The sequence below is a fragment of the Aegilops tauschii genome, chromosome 2 (assembly GCF_002575655.3).
Source record: "Aegilops tauschii subsp. strangulata cultivar AL8/78 chromosome 2, Aet v6.0, whole genome shotgun sequence".
In the NCBI taxonomy this organism is placed as follows: Eukaryota; Viridiplantae; Streptophyta; class Magnoliopsida; order Poales; family Poaceae; genus Aegilops; species Aegilops tauschii.
Genome location: NC_053036.3, coordinates 633162646 through 633181264, shown reverse-complemented (window position 1 = coordinate 633181264; position 18619 = coordinate 633162646). Strand labels below are relative to the sequence as shown.

General features: G+C 46.0%; 2 protein-coding genes across 2 annotated transcripts; both read left to right on the top strand.

Moving 5' to 3' along the window:
* Positions 1-6427: 6427 nt before the first annotated feature.
* LOC109733901 (plastid division protein CDP1, chloroplastic) lies at positions 6428-11650 on the top strand. Its single transcript, XM_020293113.4, has 12 exons — positions 6428-6796; positions 7110-7223; positions 7329-7466; positions 8518-8622; positions 8723-8845; positions 8925-9293; positions 9387-9482; positions 9560-9685; positions 9914-9979; positions 10065-10811; positions 10901-11094; positions 11185-11650. The coding sequence occupies exons 1-12, from the start codon at positions 6509-6511 to the stop codon at positions 11267-11269; spliced, it is 2451 nt and encodes an 816-aa protein (XP_020148702.1). The 5' UTR covers positions 6428-6508; the 3' UTR covers positions 11270-11650.
* A 602-nt stretch (positions 11651-12252) lies between these two features.
* LOC109733902 (small ribosomal subunit protein mL103 (rPPR7)) lies at positions 12253-17494 on the top strand. The gene is made up of 3 exons (XM_020293114.4): positions 12253-14111; positions 14198-14349; positions 17180-17494. The coding sequence occupies exon 1, from the start codon at positions 12397-12399 to the stop codon at positions 14014-14016; it is 1620 nt and encodes a 539-aa protein (XP_020148703.1). The 5' UTR covers positions 12253-12396; the 3' UTR covers positions 14017-14111; positions 14198-14349; positions 17180-17494.
* The last annotated feature ends 1125 nt before the right edge of the window (positions 17495-18619 follow it).

Below are 18619 nucleotides of genomic sequence, written 5' to 3'. Positions count from 1 at the left end.
CGCCGGCCGGCGGCCTCCAACGGCGTGGTTGGGGACGGCTTGGTGCCGGCGGCGTCCAGGGTCAGCTCTGTCCGGCAGCCGGCGGGGCTGGTCGTGGCGGCGCATCGCGGGGGCCAAGGATCCACCTCGGGCCTGGTCCTTCGCCTGGATCAGGGGCCGCGGGGGGCTTCCTCGGGCGCGGCGACCGGCGCGTCGGATCTGAGGCGGTGGCCTCGCTGGTGCGGACGGCGCTCCTCTGGCGGCAGGGAGTGCTCGTCGGTGAGGTAGGCCGGATCCCCTCGGCTGCGTGGGCAGCGAGGTCCCGGTGGGCGCTGGTCATGGCGTGGGGAGGTCCCGGGCTCCCCTCGTCGGATCGGAGGCGATCTGGTCCGCTCGTGATGCATGACCTCCGGCCGGCCTGGATCTCCGGCGTGCACGCGCCTGCTGATGTTGTGGCTGGTTCGGAGGTGGCGGCAGGGTGCTTGGCCGGGGGAAACCCTTGGCCGCCGGTGGCGGTCACGGCGTCGATGGCGTCCCGGACGCCATTCCCTCCTTGGTGGCGGCGCCAAGGCTAAACCTCCCCTGTCTCCCCCCTCCCCCTGCGCCCGGGTGAAAACCCTAGCCCCTATGGCTAAGCGGCGGCGGCGCCACAGCGTCGTTACCTTCTTGAAGGCGCCGACTTGGGCATGGGGATGTTCGGTGTGCATGGCGAGCTTGTCTGGTTCCTGGTGGCGGCCCATCTGATCTACCGCGTCGCAGCTCTGGGCTGTTCTCGTGGCTGCGGTGCTTATTTTCTGGCCGTGTCTCCGATGGCGACCTCGCCCTTCCTCACCTTGTACTTGCCGTGGTGGAGCGGTACTTCATCTCACTCATTGATGGCGGCGGAGATCGGCAGCATGGCGCCGTGGAGGCTCGGCGTCCGATGCGCGGAGATGGACTCGCGCAGGAGGAGGTAGTTGTCTGGCGTCATGGTGACGTCGATGGCAGTAATGGCCTTCACAAGGTAGAAGATTCAATATAATCTGAAGACGGACCTGTGGAAGATGGCGGCGACGACACAAGAGTGCGTCTGACCGGATTGTGCCCCAGACCCGGTATGTGGCTCGGCTGGGGCTTCCGGCTTTTGATGTTAGGTTTAGGTGAGTGGTTTGGGTAGTGGCCCAGCTAGCATCCCTACATCATATGGATAAGAGGAGCGGCATATGTTGCCAAGATGGTAGTTTCAGGTATATTGTTTGTAATACTTTGTAAGGTCCTCGAGAATAATTAATAAAGTGGCCGTATGCATCTCCCAGATGCAGAGGCCGGGGGTCATCCTACTTTTCTAAAAAAAAAAACCTTGGTTATAATGATTTTGAAGATGAGTCTAACGAACTACTCCCTCCGTCCCACAATATAAGAGTGTTTTTGACACTATACTAGTATAAAAACACTTCTATATATAGGACGGAGGGAATAGTAGAAAGAAGGGAGTAACGAGCATGTGTCTGTACGTACGATAAATTAGGTGTTCTTCCAATGTCCCATTAATTTATTTGAGGCACACAAAACCAAATCATGAAGAGGTGAGTAAATTGTAAAGAACTTGTGTTTCATTGAAATAGGCAGTTTTGTATTGAAAAGCTATTGGACTGCAAATTTTCAAATTACATCATGTCTATCCAAAGATTCAAAATTTTACCTGAAAGCATGTAGTTGCCTTTGAAGCAAAAACTGACTAAATAGCAGAACCATGATAGGTGTTGAAATGCAAGACTTTGATATTTGAGAATCACCAAAATTTGCTAAAACTAATTATAACAGAGTGAGATGCTTATGGATAATTAGTTGAAGGCTACGTGCATCAATCGATGCAGAGGCCGGGTTTTTTACCCCTCTCCTTTTTTTTTTCAAAAGAGAGTGGGATGGCTTGGTTGAACTCTGGGCAATAGCTTTGGTTGAACTCCAAACTTGTACGCATCAAGCTTTTTGCATGTATCAATTATCCCTTCAAAGTCCTCATAAAGGTTTTTTTTTTCTTTTCTTTGGTTTCTTTGTCTCTTTTTCATTTCCCACTAGCTTTTTCCTTTTCTTTCATTTTACTTTGGTTTAGTTGTTTTTCGTTGGTTTTTATTTTATTTTATCTTGGGTTTTATATACACGATTTATATATATATATACCCAATACATTTTTCTAATACACTTTTTTTTTCAAATACAGGTTTAAAATTTATTGAATACACGGTCACAAATTTTTATTCATACATTCAACATTTTTGAATGCATGATTAACACTTTTTTAATATATGGTCAAAATTTCTTTTATACACATTTTACAATTTTTTTTCAAATTCTTGATTAACAGTTTTCAAATTCAAGTTTAGAATTTTTCCAATACATGGTCAACATTGTTTCTATACACATATAACATTTGTTTCAAATGCTTGATTAACATTTTTTTTATACATGATCAACATTTTTCCTATATAGATCTAACATTATTTTTCAAATACAAGATAATATTTTTCAATACATGGTCAACATTTTTCTATGCATATTTAACATTTTTCAAAGCCTTGTGTCGCAGGGTGATATCTCCTTTTTGTTGACCCGGTATTGGAACTAAAAAGAGTATCCCACACCTATTTCCCAAGTGGTGACCCTGGGTTATCGAACCCATAAGAGAAAGATTCCCTTGAAGCGATGGTCTCTAGTAAGCTTTTGCTAAAGTGCCAAATCTAGCTTTTGACCGATCAACAAACAAATAGTGATTCAGACACTTATAGTAAAAAGAAGGTACGGGGATGATGTCTTAATGCTTATAACACCTGGCTGAGCCGGCTTTTTTGGAGGCATGCTCAGCCAAGTGTTGGTATCACCAGATTCCACTAATATTCCCTAAAAACAAATTTCAATAATAAAAACAACCCAGATGGTGTTGGTATCCCCAAGATGAAATACTTGTAGCTTGACTGTTACAATCCCTACTTGTGAAACAGATCACATGGAACAAATCTCACACCAAGAAGGAAAAACTCTATCAACCATGGGGAACAACAAGGAAAAACTCTATCAACCACGGGGAACAACACGTGAGGTCTGGGTGACTTGTAGGGTCCAGCCACTTGTCTCCTTCTTCTCCTGCTTGGTCAGCTTCGCCTCAAGTGTTGATTCCCTCTTCTCCAGTTTCGTCAGGTTTAGAGCCAAGTGCACCTTGCTCTGCTCCCTCCCTCTCCGCTTCAGCTCGCTTGGCCGTAGGTATGGTCACGTCTTTTCTCCCAATGGCGGCGATCATCTTTCAATGATCTTATTTTCTTTTTAGAAAAGGAGAATAACCTTATGGGATACTTGGAATCTTTTCTGGAACACGGGATGGCAACTCTAGGCAAATCATGAGCGTCTTCACAGTTGTAAGAGCATCACCGCCGCGAGCTTGTATGCGTAAATGTTGCGTGGTCGAGCCAAATAAACCTAGGAAGTAAGTAAGGAAGGAAGCCCAGTGTGTGAGCTTGCTTAGGCTTAGTGGGCCTTGAAGCCTTTTAGTCACACCAGAAATCTCAACGTGTTAGATTTTTCTCTAACAAAATAATTGAGAACCCTCCCATCGAGTATTTTTTTTCTACGTAGAACACTTGTGTATTACCTTTTGGCACCAATTCATTCGTTCATTCACTCAAACGGGAAAAAAACTTTTGGCGATGAATACTTACTTTATCACAGGACACAAATTGTTGCCATCTCAAAAAAAGGGGGGGGGGGGGGGGGGGGGGCATTGTTTGTCAAAAAAATGTTTGTCATTATTGTTAATATTTCCCTTGATTAATTTACTTGCTAGTAATTCTGTTGTGATTCAAGTTAAAAATTAAGTCAGAGTTCACTAATTAAATCGAGTCTGAAAGAATATTTAGAGCCGAGAACGCAAAATTTACAGGACACAAACTGATTGTTACGCACATGCATGACTCGTTCGATTGTAAGATTTAATAGAAACTTACTGTAGGTAGCATCAATGGCACTCGGCTTGGGTGTAACAAGTTTCAGTGCTCAACCATCAAGTCTGAAAATTTCAGAGTCTGAGGGCTCACTTTTCCGCTCCGGTTTAAATTCAGAGTTCAGAGTAGAAAAAACATACCACATGGAACTCATTGTTCACTCAACTTGTTTGTTAATTTGTGCAGGCTGCCTCACTCAACGGTGGAATGCCGCGTTGTTTTGAGGAGCCATAGCTAAGGTACATTCCCTGCTGCATCTCAGGGCCTAGGAACACTTGATGTGGCTGTGGTTTGGAATATCTTGTGATGCTCTTCTCTCTGAATGTTTAGTTCAACTGAATCCCCGTACATGGCACCATACCTGTCATGTTCAAACCCAACCCCTGTTTACTTAGACTTGTCAACTTATAGTCATGTTCAATCCCCTGAATCTCTCCTCTTTATGTCAAGTTCAGTTGGTAATCAGCCTTACCGAGTTTGCTCTGGAGAAAGAAGCAATAGTGTTATCACTAGGCTCTCCTCTTTGACCATCCCCCAATTGCTGCTCTTCTCCTTCTCTTGGTCCTCGTCACGTCGATTGCTCATCATGGCATCTTCCGCAAGTCTTTCATCTTTGCTACATGTAGATAATTGTTATAATTTTTGGATTAATTCTGGAGTTGTATTTTATTATCAACTGTCAGCACATTGCCTCCATGCAGTAAGTTCACTAGTGAAATTTATTATCTACTCTAAATGAATATGCATAAATGTTGGAGAAATAAATTGCAGAAATAAGAATGATGCATATCAGATAGCATTTGTACTTATGGCTGCATGCATCGATTGATGCATAGGCCGGGGGTTTTCGTCCTTTTCAAAAAAAAAGATAACATTTGTTCTTGGATTTCATCACATGCCTTCAATACTTTCAGTGAAACTGTGGACATTTATGAAAAGACACAAGAGCTTTTCGCTCAAAGTCCTCTAATCACTGCTGCAGTTTAAGATAAGGGATTTCTCAACATAATTAGTTAAGCCCAGTCCCAATGTTCTGAAAGCGTAAGAGCTTGTGTCATACAGATGCTGCTATGATAATGGAAAATACTGATAAAATAGTTGTGGCTCAGAAGCGTCTGAAGCAAATCACACGTAGAAGTTGGCCATATTATTAGATTCTTGCAGCCAAATATGGATGTGTTGGGGAAAAGGAACAGTAAAAAATCTTTGTTGTAAGATCTCTATTTTTTTCAGCTCTGATTCGAGTTAACTTGGATCCTGAAATATTTTTAAACACATACTTACTACTCTCTCTGTCCCATAATACTTATATTATGGGACGGAGGGAGTACTATATAGCTTCACACTTGACTTGGGTTCACACAAGAAGTCTGAAAGATTCAGGGCTAGCGTTCAGCTCTGATTCAAATTCAGAGTTCGGAGTAGAAAATTTACGTACCACTTACTGTTTACATGCAGGCCACAACTCTCTCTCTCTCTCTCTCCCTTTGCACTACACAACTGAAAATGCTTCTCACCGATGCCGCCATGTTGGTTTTGGCACATGAATGTCTCGTATGCAACTATGCAAGCATACAAAAGGGAAGGATCTGAGCCAGAGAAAATCATGGAGCATCATGGCGGCGTGGGGAAAAACACGACATGCAGATGGACGAAGATGAACCGGATCTCATACACGACGCGCCTCAAAAGGCACACGTAGAGGCGGAGAAAGGTGGGGCTATGGGGCTGAGGCAAAATAGGAGTTGTCTGAGGGCTGTATAGCACGATGCTCAGTTGTACCAATATGGGGTTGCCAGAACCGCCTGACCTCACGCCCATCATGAGGTGTGCATGTCATGCCCATGTCGACGTCTGACGTTCTTCAAGATTTTGACCATTGAAGGAGCAAAGTGTGTTTCTCTCTAGTTGAGAAATTTGTCTCATGGAGCTTGAGCAATGGACGCGCGTGATGGTGCTCCGCTGGCTTTCAAGATGGGCTTGAGCCCCATTATTGTATAGAGCCACGTGCGCAAAAGTGGGTGGCCGTGAAACCCGACAAACATGAGCGGAGAAAATGTCTTTGGCTTAATTTTGTTCCTGGCAAATTGTCAATACGGTTTCCCCTCAGCAAATAAAAATAAAAATTGCCAATACGATTGTGTTCGTGATTCGAAAAAACGGCCGAGCAGCAGGTGCAGTACACACGAAATTAAAGGGAAAGCGGGGTGTCGTTTTCACATGAAAGGAGAGATGAATTCGGATGGGCCACGCGTCAGCGGCTGGCGCGGCCCACCTGTCGTAGCACCATCATCAAAGCACCGCAGCGCGTCTACCGACCAGCTCGTGAGCCAGGTCCACGCAGCGAATGAGAAAAACAAAACCCGATCCATCTCGCCGGTCTCCGGCTTGGCCTTGACGACGCCCGCTGCCGCTGACGCTTTCTCCCCCCTTTATTCTTCCCTCCCTCCCCCCAAAACCCCCCACCCTCCGCGCATGGAGGCGCGCGCTCCGGAGACGCGGGCCGGCTAGACCCCCCCCCCCCCCCCCCCCCCACCCCACGCGCTCCCTCCCCGGCCATGGCCATGCCCACGGCGGCCGCCGCGCTACTCCACCCCTCCTCCGCCGTCGCCGTCGCCGTCGCCGTCGCCGCCCCGTCCCCCTCCACCTCTTCCTCGGCGCGCCGCAGTGCCCCTTCCTCCTCCTCGGCGCGGCGCGGCGGCAATGCCTCCGCCGGGCGCGGGGCCGCGGTGCGCGCGAGGGTCGCGGGGGCCGCCGCGCCGGTGACCGCGGCGGCGGCGGAGGGCTGCGGCAGGCAGGAGCCCCACTCGGCGCCCGCCGTCGAGATCCCCGTCACGTGCTACCAGGTGAGCCCGTCCGTCCCGGCCCTAATCCGCCCCCGACTTCGACGAATTCCCCGGAAATGCGGGCCCTGCCGTTGCCGCCGCGCCGCTCCGCGTCGGTCGCTCGATCCGCTGCCGCGGTTACGGGCGAGCTGGCTGTGGGTTTCATCGTCAAAATTCAACGCCCTCGCATCCGTTGGAAACTGAATTTCGCTTTGGTTTGGACTGTACTGCCGCCGCGGACGGGTTCCGAGATTTCGTAGTTTTCTCCAGCCCAAAGGCGGCTGGATCATGTCGTCTTCCAGTTTATGACGCGTCCGTCCAATTGACCGTGCAGATCCTGGGCGTCACGGAGAAGGCCGAGAAGGACGAGATCGTCAAGTCGGCCATCGAGCTGAGGAAGTCGGAGATCGAAGACGGGTACACGGAGGAGGTGTCCACCTGCAGACAGGTTGCTCATTCAGTTCAGAAATTACGTGAACACAGTTTTTCTCGGAATCATATGCAGCCCGCCCCAAGGTGTTTAACGTTGTGCTGCTTGTTGGTCTGTTGTCAGGCTCTGCTGCTGGACGTGAGAGACAAGCTTCTCTTCGAACAGGAGTATGCAGGAAGCACCAGGGCCAAGGTTCCGCCCAGATCCTCTCTTCATATACCCTGGAGCTGGTTGCCTGCTGCCTTGTGTGTCTTGCAGGAGGTAATGTGTCACATAAACACCTCCCAGTCAAAAGATTCCTATGTGCAAATGAAGGGCAGTTGTCAGTTTTGGTCCGTTTAAACTTGGTTTAGGCCTTTCACATCTGTATCGCATGGGATAGTCAATGTCATGGGTGTGTCCTGTTCTCTGAAGTTCACCAAAACAGCACAATATTTAGTTGAACATTGACAGTGTTTCTTGTTTTTCCTATGTAGGCAGTTTGAAAAGTTACAGGCTGTTAATGTTAAAAAAAAGTACATGGTATTTTAAGATTTGTCTGTGTTTCTTGAAAGGCTAATAATTAAAACAGTATTATGACAACTCCATGGCCAATATCTACAGTGTTATTGCAAGGAACATGTAGAAATTAAACCATGCCCATCTTTGTACTAGGTAAGTGTAAAATACTGAAATGTATGTCAATATCTGTAGTATTTGTAGTAAGGAGCATGTAGATACTGAATAATGCCCATCTTTTGGACTAGATAGGTGTAAAATACTGAAATGTGATCGATGATCACTTTGATGTTTTAAGGGCTCAAGCATGGAGAATCCTAGTAGCCTCTGTTTAATACAGTTGAATGTGCTTGTCTTATGACCATGTACTGAAATGTTTCACATCTGTATCACATGGGATAGTCAATATCATGGGCATGCCCTGTTTCTCTGAAGTTTACCTAAGCAGGAAATATTTAGTTGAACATTGACTGTGTTTCTTATTTTTCTTATCGCGGCAGTTTGAAAAGTTACAGGCTGTTTAAGGTTTATCTGTGCTTTCTTGAACAAAATTATGAAATCTCCATGGTGAATATCTGTAGTATTATTGTGTAAGGAGCATATAAAATTCAGTTATACCCATCTTTCGGACTAGGTAGGTGTAAAATACTTAAATGTGATTGATGATCAGTTTGATGTTTGTGATATTTAAAGGATCAAGCATGGAGGATCCTGCTAGCCTCTGTTCATCACAGTTGAATGTGCTTCTTATCATCATGTACTGGCTTGTTTGTTTATTGCCAGTGTAAGATACCAATGCCCGTAATGTTTGCAGGTTGGGGAAGAGAAGCTGGTTTTGGACATTGGTCAGGCAGCTCTTCGGCGCGCTGATTCTAAGCCATATGTTCATGATGTACTTCTTGCAATGGCACTAGCTGAAGTAAGTACTATGCATGATTAAAGTGAAAAAAGCCGCTTGCTACAATGTTTATTATGTACATCTTTGGCAATTTGGAATAATTCCATGCATTTTCCTGTAGTGCTCCATTGCAAAAGCTAGCTTTGAAAAAAGTAAAGTATCTCTTGGCTTTGAGGCTCTAGCACGTGCTCAATATCTTTTGAGGAAAAAACCATCTTTAGAGAAGATGCCCCTTCTTGAGCAGGTAACATGTTATTGCTTTCACCTTACAGATTTGTCCATGTATGAAATCATGTCATAACTTCTCTTGTTGGGTGAACTAGATTGAAGAATCACTTGAAGAGCTTGCACCAGCTTGCACTCTAGAGGTTTTAAGCCTGCCCCGTACACCTGAAAATTCTGAACGCAGGCGAGGTGCTATTGCAGCTCTCTGTGAATTGCTTGGACAGGGACTTGATGTTGAGTCATCATGTAGAGTTCATGATTGGCCTTATTTCTTGGGCCAGGCAATGGACAAGTTATTAGCCACTGAAATTGTGGAACTACTTTCTTGGGACTCTTTGGCTACAACTCGTAAAAACAAAAAATCGTTGGAGTCCCAGAGCCAGCGGGTGGTAGTTGACTTTGACTGCTTCTACAGGGCAATGCTTGCACACCTTGCATCTGGATTTTCAACCCGGCAGACTGAGTTGGTACCTTTTTTCTTCTTCTACTTGTGCCTTATAGGAACCAAACTGTCCTGTTTGCTGCTTTTCCATTCTTTAATGTACATTACCTCTGTGCAGATAAGTAAAGCCAAAACCATCTGCGAATGCTTAGTTGCATCTGAGAACACCGACCTGAAATTTGAGGAGTCTTTTTGCTCGTTTCTTCTTGGAGAGGTGATAAGCTAATCTCAATTTCTATAAATTTAGTAATGCACAATTGCACATTACTAGGACTAAAGGCTTGCTCTCAGGAATCTGGCGCCACAGTTTTCGAAAAGCTTCAGCAGCTTCAAAGTAATGGAAGTTCCAATTCAAGGAATTATGGGTTAGCTAAAAAGAAAGACAGCAGTGACAAGGTTACTGTCAACCAGTCACTGGTATGTTGCATCTTGCGATGAGAGCAAATAAGTTGTACTATGCTATTCCCTCTGTTCCTAAATAAAAGACGTTTTTGCAGGAACAAATAAGTTGTACTATGCTACTCCCTCTGTTCCTAAATATAAGACATTTTTGCAGCTCAAAATGAAGGATATATTTGTCTGAAGTTATTACTGTGCCTATGTTCTGTTGACACTGTCCCATGCTTGACAACTTGTCTTTACCAGGAACTGTGGCTGAAGGAGGTGGCACTTTCTCGTTTTGCAGATACAAGAGATTGTCCGCCATCCTTGGTTTGTGCCATACTATTTTTAATAATTAAATCCCTCACAACATTCTCTGTGGATTAAGTTAACTATCAATGTCATCTTATGACAGGCCAACTTCTTTGCTGCTCCTAAGCGCCTCATTAGCACTTCCAAGCAGAAACTGGGAGCCACGAGAAGGGTCCTTTTGAGCTCTCAGACGTCTCCTAGTGCCAACACATGCAACAGAACTTCAGGGCAGCAGAATCCAAGATTAAATTCTACCAGCCATCTCGGGGAAGCTGTAAAGCAGCTTGCACCAACCACCCTGGGGGGCCAAGGCCATTCATCAACGGATAGGCCAGTAAATGGTTTAAGTACAACATCTGTTCCTCTGAAGCGCAATCCTGGATCCCATCCTGTAAGAACCTTGGAATCGTGGGGCCTGACTGGGGATGTTATAGGAAAAATCGCTTACACTGCAGTCCTGGGGGTTGCCCTATTTGGTACATTAAAACTGCTCAGGTTTCAGTTTGGTAACACAAAACCTGCCCCCTCAACTAGAGAATCTGCAGCCACATCTTCTCTGAATGAAGCATCTACATCAGACGGTTCTTTCATCAGTATCAGAGTTAGGGAACAGTTTGAGAAGCTGTCAAAAATGCTTTGGTTGAACAACAGGCTCCATTCGAGAAGTGAAAGAAGTGATCTGTCTCCTGGTTCTAGTGATGTGGCTGCTATAGCTCGCAAGGAAAGGATGTCTCTTCAAGAAGCAGAAGCGCTTGTGAAGCAGTGGCAAGATATCAAGTCCGAAGCTCTTGGCCCTGACTATGAAATTGATATGCTCTCCGAGGTCCTCGATGGTTCGATGCTCTCAAAGGTAAGTTGCTTTTATCAAGTAGCATATGGAGTTCATGCATGATTGTGTATGCTGTGCATAATCAAATCAAATACCCTCTTGTCGAGCAGTGGCAGGACTTGGCTTTATCAGCAAAGGATCAGTCCTGCTACTGGAGATTTGTTCTGCTGAATCTCTCTGTTGTCCGAGCCGAGATCCTGCTGGATGAGGCTGGTGATGGTGAAGTGGCGGAAATCGATGCTGTTCTCGAGGAAGCTGCTGAGCTCGTTGATGACTCCCAGCCCAAGAAGCCCAGTTATTACAGGTACTTGAGAACATGCCATTTCTGTCTATCACTCTTTCATTCTGCTCCAAAATAAAATGGTACTGATGGTTTGTTCTGTTATACCTGCAGTACCTATGAAGTTCAGTACACGCTGAGGAGGCAGGATGACCGATCGTGGAAAATCTGCGAGGCTGCTGTCCGGGACCTGTCATGATGTCTGCCAGAAGGACGACTAACGCATCATCTCATAGGACACGGGGCAGCGTCTAAACAAAGTTCCAGCACACTAGATATCTGTAGGTCACTAGTCTTAGGTCAGCATTGAACCAATTCGAATGCACGAAACCGTTCGATGATCTGCGCTGGGATGCTGTAGCTGCTCGTGGTGACTTTGCATCAGGATTTGACACAATACCCGCTGATTTGCTACGTTAGTACAGAATGCTAACTTCTGCTGATTTCACATACCCTTCAATTTTTTGCGCTTATACGTTGTTAGTTTGCGACATGTTGTTGGGCCTTGGGTGCCCTGCGCGGTGTAACTGAACTGTGTCAGCCATTGTTCATTGTTGAAAGACCAATGCAGTTTGCTTCATTTCGCCCCCTTTGTTTTGAGTTCTGAACACAGGCTTCATGATGATGATTCCCTTGTCCACCCCTTTTGTTTTTGAGGTTTCCCTTTGTTTAGGCTCCACAAGCTTGTACTTCAACTTTGAGATCCCTGTTGGATACGGTAGGAACATTATCATTGACCTTTGTGTTTTGGAATGGCTAAAAATTCGACGTCAGAAATTTGGGCAATTTATATTGGCGCGAGGATGGCAAATTCAGTTTGCAAGCACGGCAATTTCCGGCCAAAATATGAACCGGGGAGGATTTGCCATGTTCGTTTTGCCAATGACTAAAAATCTGACGTTAGCTTGATATCCGGGTCCTTTGTGTTTTATATATGGTCATTTTGAGATAAAGATGGCGCGGGGTTTTCAGCCTATTTGATACTAGATTTTTCTAGTTAAATTTACACCATAATCCTTTCTCCACAGCAAATACATTGACATCATGTTACTGCCTGAATGTGCCAAAATTAACCTGTGAATGAAGAAAATAAATCGTTTTAATCGGGAACAAAACTAGCAGTAGTATTACTGAACTAGCTGAACCTGTGCAGTGGCATTGACATAGCCGCTTGGATCTCACCGTCAGCCTCGCCAGCCAGCCCATGCGGCCTGCGGCTTCATCAGATCGCCATCGCCGCCGCTCCACAGCCACAAAGCCGCCGCCTTTCAAGCCCGCCTGCCCTTCCGCGCTCAGGCACCACCCTGCCGCCGCCGACTCTCCTCCATGGCAGCCGGCGCGTGGCCGGCGGCCGCCGCGGCGGCGCGCGCGGCGGCGCGCACGCTCGGGCGCCTCGTCCCCCGCACCCACTCCCACTCCACCGCCGCCACCACCAACTCCTCCCCCTCCTCCCCGGCGCACACCCTGGACGACTACAACCGCCTGCTGGCGGCCCTGGCGCGGGACGGGGACGGCGAGTCGGCGCTCCGCGTGCTCCGCCGCATGCGCCACGGCTCGCCCGCGGCCTGCGCGCCCACGGCCGCCTCCTACGTCTCCGCCATGTCGGCGCTCGCCAAGGCCGGCCGCGCCGCCGACGCCACGGCGCTCTTCGACGACATGCTCGCGCACGGCGTGGCGCCCGACCGCCGCGCCTACTCGCTCCTCCTCCACGTCTACTCCACCCACCTCGGCCTCCCCGCCGCAGGCCTCTCCGTGCTGCACTGGATGTCCGGCCTCGGCGTCCGCCCCAGCGCCGTCGACTACGCCGACCTCATCTTCTCCTTCTGCCGCGCGGGCCAGCTCCCGGACGCGCTCCAGCTGCTCGACGAAATGCGCGAGCTCGGGTACCCGCTCCCCCCGCACGTCTACTCGCCGATACTCCAGGCCCACTGCGACGCCGCCGACATCCCGGCCGCCGAGGCGCTCATCGCCTTCATGCGCGCCTCCGGGGGCCGCTCCGGGTGCAACCCCGACGTCGTCATCTACAACATCTACATCCACGGGCTGTGCAGGGTCGGGGACTTCCATGCCGTGCAGAGGGTTATCAACGACAGCGTCTGGAACTGGTGGGTGCCGGACGCGGTGACCTACAGCACCTACGTTGCCGGGCTCTGCCGGGCTGGGTACATTGAGGACGCGTTCAGGCAGCTGGACATCATGGTCGCCAAGGGGCTACAGCTCACCGTGGTCGGCCTCAACATACTGCTGGATTACGCCGCCAAGGATGTAGATATGTGGGTTGCCAAGGAGGTGATGGAGCGCTGCGAAGAGCTGGGCTTCGAGGTCGACGTCGTGACGTACAACACGGTCATGGAACATTTCTCCAAGAAGATGCAGTGGCTGATTGCCCTCAGGCTGTTCACCGATCTGCTCAAGAAGCCCATAACACCCGATGTGCAGACGTACAACATCTTGATCTCATCCCTGTGCCGAGCCGGCAAGTTTGAGCTCGCCAAGTTCGTCTTCAGTTGCAACGGGTTTGTGGCGGACACCGTCACCTGTAACATTCTGATCCATCAGTTCTACGGTGCTGGAAAGGAGGGTGAGCTTGGGTTCTTGTTCTCCGATGTTGACGCAGGGAAGATTACCCCAGATACAATCACATACAACACGCTGGTCGATTGCCTCTTTAGGTCTGGGAGGAGGACCGAGGCTGCCAATCTGGTCAGGCACATCGATGGCGGCTACCCTGCGGAGCCCGTAGCGCATCTGGCTTTCTGGTTGGTTAGGAGCGGAAATGTTCGAGAGGCTTTGAGTCTGTTTGATGACATGCTAGTGAAAGGAGTCGCTTTAGATGCTATGGTTTTCGCCAATGTGATCAAGGCATTCTGCAGAAAGGGTCCAGGGGAGTGCACAGATATGACACAGCTGTGCTCTGTGCTGGATAGGATGCTTGGGATTGGATGATCCTTATCTTGCTCTCTTGCTGATATTGGTTGGTCTCATTTTTGAACCTGTCCTGTTGTATCACTAGGAGATAGCAACTGCAAGTAAAACACCTGGTATACTGAAATCTGTTATGTTACTTTGTTCAAATTTTTTGCTTTGGTAGCAAATGATGTTCTAACTTGGTATCTTGTGTCAACAGTTCTGGTCATCTAATTCGTCAACAGCAGAACTTAGCAAGCCATAGGAAGTTCCAACAAGGATGTCCGAATTTCCATCACCATCCAAATCAACCACAGTTGGAGATGAATATGCATGGGCACAGAAGTTCCTGTCTTCGATACTCAAATCGAGGTCTGCTGTCCATTTAACGTGTTTTGTGTCAAGGTTAAAAAGAACTATAATGCTTGCAATATATTTCCCTATGTCAATCCTTCCTAGCTCTTTTAAATGCTATGCGTTATCATAGCTTCTAGACTGCAAAAGGTACACCACCACGGTAACACAGGCAAGATATAATGAAAGTGCTCATGTTGTGGCTGAAAGTTCTGCATTAAGAAAAAAACATTTCAATCATATCCAAAAGATAGCACAGCAAGATAAACAAACACCTAGCTTCTGCTTTAGCACCTTCGGTTCATTACTGGAACAAGCATGAAGCAGAACAAAAACAATCAAAGCAAAGCATAAAATTAGTCAGGTAAGCAAATGCACAATCTAACTGAGACTAGCTACGAAGCACCATCATCAACCAACCAGTCCATGGTAAGAGAGAACAAAGGGGTCCTATTTTTGGAAAATTAATCTCGGAGAGGACGTTCAGAGATTCTTATTTATAAGTCATCATCCCGATGTCATGAGCTGATGAGCAACACGTACGAAATGCATTAGTAGCAGAGAAAGCAGCCGCACTCGTGGCTAAAGAAGTAAGATACAGCAACAACCATTTCTTGTACACCGTTGTTGTCAATGTCTGCAATTACCTGTAGAAAGAATGTCAAACCAAGTAACCAACTCAAGAACATTAATAGAACAAACATCAAATATATGTAGAAAAAGGTTCTCTTACTGGGGTCGACAATATGTGAGCATATATGTGCACATAATCTTCCGCTTTCTCATGCTCTTGTTTCTGTACAATCCTCGTCTCCCCACGTGGTATCGTCAACATAATCATCATAATCATAACTGTACTCTTCAGGGAGATAACATACATCGTAATCATAACTGTACTCTTGAGGGAGGTCTTCTGCATCCCGAAACAAATCGAATGATGCATTAGCTTCCTCGTCTAAGGCTCATCATTTTCAACAGTTGCTTCTCCTGTTGTCCCCGCATCATTTCCATGAGTTTCTTCTGCATTTCCCGTTTGATCATCACTTTTATCTGCTGTTTGAAGCAACCTTCTTTGTCGTGGTGTTCAGATTATTCGGTAACTCCATATTCTCTTTTCCAGTGGTAGAATTAGGCTTTATTTCAGCCGACAGTAGCTCAGATGGATGTTTCAAGGGATCAGCTCCCTGCACTGTGTTGGTCAGGAAACGTCATAATGCATCCTTCCTGCATGTACACACCCACAGCACAGCCGTATGGATAATCCACTATCCACATCAGAGTAATGCAATGATTATTGTGTGCATGTAACATCAATTTTCTTTAAAGCCTTATCAATCCTCATACTGGTTAGTGGTGACAACAGACTAATTGTACATTTGTTTATACTAACTCAAATATGTGGAGAAGTGAACTGTACAATCAAATTTCTTCGTCTTCTTCTTTTCCGACCTCCACTCATAGCTACCATGGAGCTAAAACCCAATCTTTCTTGTGTGTGAAAAACCTAACAGCAAAAAGCGTGTAAATTACACATGGCCCTCCTATTTGTTTGTGCCTTTTCTGGCTTCGGTTGAAAAACCCAAAATACAAAAGCAATAACCCAAACAAATAGCAAGTATTGTGCTGAGAGGCTCCGGTTAAAAAAATATATTCCACTTCTTTTTCATGGGACACACGTAACAGAAAAATAAAGAATAACACATATTAGTTACACCCTCTGTTCCTATGCGTAAATCGTAAATTTCCGAGCACCCCCAAATAGGGCCATTATGCACAGTGAACTGCCTGCATTCACATATTTTGCATTGCTAGTCTGCCTACGAATACAGAACTGTACTAATTCTAGAAAAAAAGTGACGAAGAAACTACTGCATATTGGGGAATCAGCTGGCCAAAAGTTAGATTTTATGATGATGATGTTTTGTAAAGCCAGAAAGCCAGATGTCATTGTCAATGACAAGGACACTATGCACAACTAACCAGGCTTAGTGGGCTTATTTCTCCTCTTTTACAATCTTTCATACCATCACAAAAGCCCCTCGAGTTAGAAGATGGTATCCTCCATTTTGTACATCTTCACGATCACACCGAGCAATTTTCTCCATGCATGGAACATGAACATGAACATGAACATCAGCATGCATTGATTTATGAAAGAGACAGCCTAGCATGGGCGGCAAGAGTTACTCAGGCTAGCCAAGGAGACTGCCCATGAAACCACACCCCAAGGCCAATAACCTTGAGGGAGGAACAAGACACAGGCAAGTCATTCTTGGCTATCAGAGATAAGGCCCTTGCAGCCATGTAAGGCTTGCTCTCTGCTAATGCATTACCACTACTGAACTTCGGTCTCTTCAGTTATAGGTTTGCAGTGTTTCTTCCATCCAGCATCTATTTATATGTGCACGTCCTAGGGAACAAGATCTAATGGTCGTGTTTGGTGCTTGTAGGCCTCTACCAAAGTATCTTATCATTACCGGCTTTTGGGTTAGCAGAATATATTCTAGATGCCAACGTATATGGTTTGTCAAATATCATGATATATAACTATTTTATGTTGCATTTTGAATTATAGAGATGAGAGCATATTGACTCCTCTGAAAGCGATTCCTGATATGATGCTCAAATCTGCTTAAAGCTAGCTAGCATGATCAATCCCATATCTTTGCTAAAAGGACATGGAAAGTTGAATTGCCCACCTAATTAACCACATTATCACTATAGTGATCAAACAGAGGGAACACACTACTCTTTACACAGCATGGAGTGATAATTTCGTCTTTAGATAAGCAATAAAGGATGGAAACATGACCAAATGGAGCGATAATTATGTGCATCATATGTGCAGGCCAAATGGAGCTCAGGTTCACACTAAAGCAACCAGATCAACATGTATCAGGATTGGGAATCACATTCTTCTGCTTATAGAACACCAGATTCAAATACGATGAGTTCACTACATTTTATAGATCAACTAGCAGAGGATCCAGTGGAGTGCACTGATATGATTTAACTGTGTGTTCTGTGCTGGATAGGATGCTTTGGCTCTGATGGTTCTCTTTAGCCACTTTAGATGGCAGTGGCCTCAATTCTGAACTTGTACTGTTGTATCAGCAGCAGACTGAAATCGATAGTAAAACACCATTTTGGTCTTCTTTATGCAGTACATATATCAGCATAATATAATCTGTCACACAGAAATCTGTATGTTCCTTTCTTCAAATTTCCTTTTAATGTCAAAGCATGCTCTAACTTGGTATCAATATGTCAAAAGTTTTGACCATCTGATTTGGTATCATTGTCAAAGCTCTAACTTGTTACTCTTGGCAGCCTTCAGAGTCGTTGGACCCGATCAACTGTATGTCATAGGACTTGCTTATATTTCTGGCTAGTCACATTTTCACTAGATATTCTTCTTTCACGATTAACATGGCAGTGAATATGTCGTTGTCTAACGAAATATTCACGCTGCAAGGAAAGAAATGGGCTTAAAAGTACCAGCTGGAATATATATATATTCCTGATAGATAGATGTTGTAACCATCGTAATTCGTAGCCATTTGTGCGCTCTAGTTATAATAAATCATTGTACGTATGTCTTTCTGATGCCACTTAACCTTTACATCGGTTAATCTTCTTACTACAAATGCTTAGTCCACTGGCTTACAGGTGCTAGCGACAGGAGCCATTTGTGGGGTTGCAACAACCAACAAGGTATGCTGCACTGCACTGGAAAGCGGCAGCTTCAGCTCCAGTGTTTCTGTTGGTCTTCTCACCTGAATTCACCCCATTCGTACTGGCCTAAATAACTTTCTGCTGATACTTCGCGTGACAGTGACACTTATGTACAAATGCCTGAACTTGTTAAACCCTTTTTGTTTCCTGGGTGATACAGAAGACTGCCAACACAACAGGCACATATTATGAATAACATAGAGCATGATACTTAATTATAACATACACAAGTTTACACATACATCTGAGAAAATACACACTTCCTCCGTAAAGAAATATAAGAGCCTTTAGAACTTTACGGAGGGAGTACTAACAAAGGAGAGTACCATAATATCTCTTCCCCACATAACATGATGATCACACAGAAAAAGCTCAACAGCCTAGGGATATTGCTACCCAAAAAATGGCTGAAAGGACAGAGCTGGACAGCTTCGAAGTATTCAGACAACTGTTACTCTTAACAGTTTCATGGTTGTGCAACCAACTGTATACTTACACTCCCATCCATTCACATTTGCAGTATATATATGTTGTTTCTTCACGATTACCACGG